Genomic DNA, 3,470 nt, shown 5'->3' on the forward strand with positions numbered 1-3,470 from the left:
AAAATAATGCATTTGTTTTTTGATTGAGGAGCTAAAAGAGACATTTTGCCAATGGAACAAGACAATTTACACTTTGAATAAGAAAAACACAATTGTATTGTTTTATTTCAAGTTCATGTTATCTAATTATCTTATTTTAAGAATAAAAAAACTCATTCCATTGGCAAACTATCTAATTTACCTACTCAAATTAGGGGAAATACACCTAATTTATGACATTTTAACTTATTTTTAGAATCGTTTTTCCAGGTTAACTGTATCCCTCAGCGTTTCATGAACACTGAACGTGGCTGTACCACAGGGATCAGTGTTAGGATCGCCTGTGGAGCTGGTTGACAGTTGCCTTTTGTATCTATGCTCCTTTTTCTATGTCTGCTTCTGTCTCCTTGAACCCCAGTCGGCCTCGGCAGATGGCCGCTCACACTGAGTCTGGTTCTGCTGGAGGTTTCTTTCTGTTCAAAGGGAGTTTTTCCTCTCCACTGTCACTTTTTTGTGCATCGTAAATCTTTTCACCACCAGATCGTCTGTTAAAATGTTCTATTGTCCAGACTTTGTAAAAAACAAAGGTGATCTAGAACCTCCTCCTGCTTGGTTGCCTTCAGTCTGCTATTTATTATTGTTCTATTGAATTTATCCATTTGGTTTGTGATGTTTCTGTCTGGTTATTGGTTCCATCTTGTCCTGTTTTAAATGCAGCGGTGGCCACACTCCTCAGAAGATGCAGCAGCTGTACAACAGTGACCTGCTGGACATCTACTGCTCTCAGTGCTGCAAGAAAGTCAATCTCCTCAATGACCTTGAGGCTCGCCTGAGAAACCTCAAAGCAAACAGGTAGGACGGTGCATATTAGTGCATCACACTCACAGCATGGCTGCTGGCTTATTAGCGTCACAACAAAGCTCAGAATAGCTGTTAGAGGAGCTATGGAGTGAATTTTGTTCCATGATTGTACCGAGGACAGAATATATTTTGTAAATGGAAATGTTAAAATAAATGCAAAGAGAAACCTTTCATTTAAAAAAAAAGGTTGAAGAGTAACTTTGCAAATTTTCTTATATTTTATTTCTTTAAAATTTATTTTTAGTACTGATTTTGTATTTTTAAATTAAATTTTTTTCAAATATTTCGTTTCAGATTGAGTTTTCTAAATTGCATTGTTTTTAAAACATGTTTCACAGATGGCATTCTCTTTACTCTAAGCCTCTTTTAACGCACACATTGATTAATAAAAATGTTTTTGCTAACGTCCAACAGACCAATAGAAATACGACTTTACTCGTCACTCCAGAGAAAACCAGAGAAAAGCTGGAACATGCAAATTAAGAGGAATTAAATGTGTAAAACTCAATCTGAAAGAGAAATGTGAACAAATTAAATTCTAAGGAAAATAAAAATAAAATATGAAAAATTGAAAAAAATTGAGAATTTGAGAAATTTTTTTTTTATATTAAAATGTTTTCAATTTGCTTGCAACAATAATGACACAAAATTCACTCCATAAATGTGCAGACATTAAATCAAATCCAGCTGATTCATTTTGGCACCAAACAGTGCAACCAGATAAAAAGGTTGAATTGTTTCTATGGCAACTACAGCCAGACCGGGTGGGATGAGCGGCAGAGACTTTTACATGTATGAGTCATTGCAGTTGTTAGAGTAGGTTAACTAAGAAGTAGACTGAATATAAAACAAAAGGCTGTTTTTAGAGCAGCAATATTTTCTGTTGGAAACCAGCTGAATAAAAAAGTTTGAACCGTTTTTCCATCCTGTGTTTCAGCCCTAATAGGAAGATTTCCAGCACAGCGTTTGGACGGTGAGTAAATGATCATCTAATGGCGCTTTTTACTAGCAGATGTCAGTCGTGTTTTGTTGAAGAAGAGAACAAAGCTTATGTACGCCACGGCGTGCGTCCCTGTCGTCTGAGGCGTAATCATCTTCCTGGTTTTGCTGCCCCCCCCCTGCAGCCAGCTGTTCCAGGCCAACCTCGGTGTTTTTGGCTCCAGTCGGGGAAGCAGCACAGAGGATTTGTTCACAGACAGCATTGACTCCTGTGACCTCGACATCACAGAGAAAGTACGTTGACTGCACACCAGTACCCAAACACACACATTCGATGTCCTGCTATCCTTATGGGGACTTTCCATTGACTTCCATTCATTTCTATGGGGATAACCCAGACCTTCACTCTACCAATTAGCAACACATCCCTAATCCTAAACTAATCTAAACTCATCCACGCCATAGTCCTAAATCTAAGAACAGAAGCTTTCCTCATGGGGACCAGACTGTAAACCTATGGAGTGAATTTTATTCCATTATTCTTGCAAGGAAAAAACACATTTTGTGATGGAAACTTAAAAATATTAAAACTTTCAAAAACCTCCTGACCAAGAAAATATTTTTAGAGTGACTTTTCTCAGTTTTTTATATATATTTCATTTCATATATAAATATTTCATATTTTTTTTATTTTATTTTTCAATTTCTGTATTTCAGATTAAGTTTAACAAATTGCCTTCTTTTCTAATTTAATTTATAGATTAAATTCAAGTCAATTTCCATTCAGTGTATTCCATGTAATTCACGACAGGTGTCATCTCCAGGCACTTTACAGAGAAAATACAGTCAGAGTGGTTTGGAAAACCAGCTGATGCTTCCAATCATTGACCTATAAGACATGCTGCTCCTGGATGAGCTTACGGCGACGATCCCTGCTGCCATTGATTGGTTGAATCTTCAGGAATCCCTCTGACTGAACATGAATGCGACAGGATTTTTTCATTGGGCTTGAAGTGAAGAGAAAATAAGCTGTAAAACGCAATTATAAAATAATGCAATTTATAAATCAGCGTCTGAAAAAGAAAAACATTAAGTAAATGAGAAAATGGGGAAAAATATGAAAAAAGAAAAAATCTAATGAAACAGAAGAGTCTCCCCAAACTTTTTTGATTAAGAAGTTTTTTTTTTACTTTCACTTCTGGCTTTCAGATTTTCTTTTTTCAGATTTTTTTTTTTTTTTGCAATGACACACGAGTGGCCTTACTCTAACCACATGCTTGGCCCCACACAAATCTCTATTTAAATCATACATTTTATGATGCTCTAATCAAGAGCTGCCTTTGCAAAGGTGCATTTGCTTTTTTATTTTCAGCTCTCTGATGCCCATTTCCTATTTTAATCGATTCTAATTCATAAAATTTTTTCTACACTACAAAAACCAGAAATCTGAATTATTCATTTTTTTTTTAATTGAGGAGGAAAGTGAGGCACTTTGCCAATGGAAGAACAATTTAGATTTGAAACAAGAAAAAAACAGTTTCATTGTCCTATTTCAAGTGCATATTATCTAACTGAGAGGCTGCTCAGCGGCGCAGTGGCTAGCCCAGCTCGGGGTCCTTCTAAATGCATGTTCTCCATGGGTTCTCTCAGGGTACTCCGGCTTCCTCCCATAGTTCAATTAACTGGCTTCT

At 36.4% G+C, this 3,470-nt stretch overlaps 1 protein-coding gene across 1 annotated transcript in view; it reads left to right on the plus strand.

The window, feature by feature from the left end:
- LOC107099351 (rab11 family-interacting protein 4A-like) overlaps positions 1-3,470 on the plus strand; it is a 27,103-nt gene that overhangs the window by 11,839 nt on the left and 11,794 nt on the right. Inside the window, exons 4-6 of the mRNA XM_015397429.1 lie at positions 697-831; positions 1,778-1,813; positions 1,965-2,073. Of these exons, the coding sequence (XP_015252915.1) occupies positions 697-831; positions 1,778-1,813; positions 1,965-2,073 (280 nt within the window). The remainder of the gene's footprint in view (positions 1-696; positions 832-1,777; positions 1,814-1,964; positions 2,074-3,470) is intronic.

This window comes from Cyprinodon variegatus, unplaced genomic scaffold (assembly GCF_000732505.1).
Source record: "Cyprinodon variegatus isolate N-32 unplaced genomic scaffold, C_variegatus-1.0 Scaffold862, whole genome shotgun sequence".
NCBI lineage: Eukaryota > Metazoa > Chordata > Actinopteri > Cyprinodontiformes > Cyprinodontidae > Cyprinodon > Cyprinodon variegatus.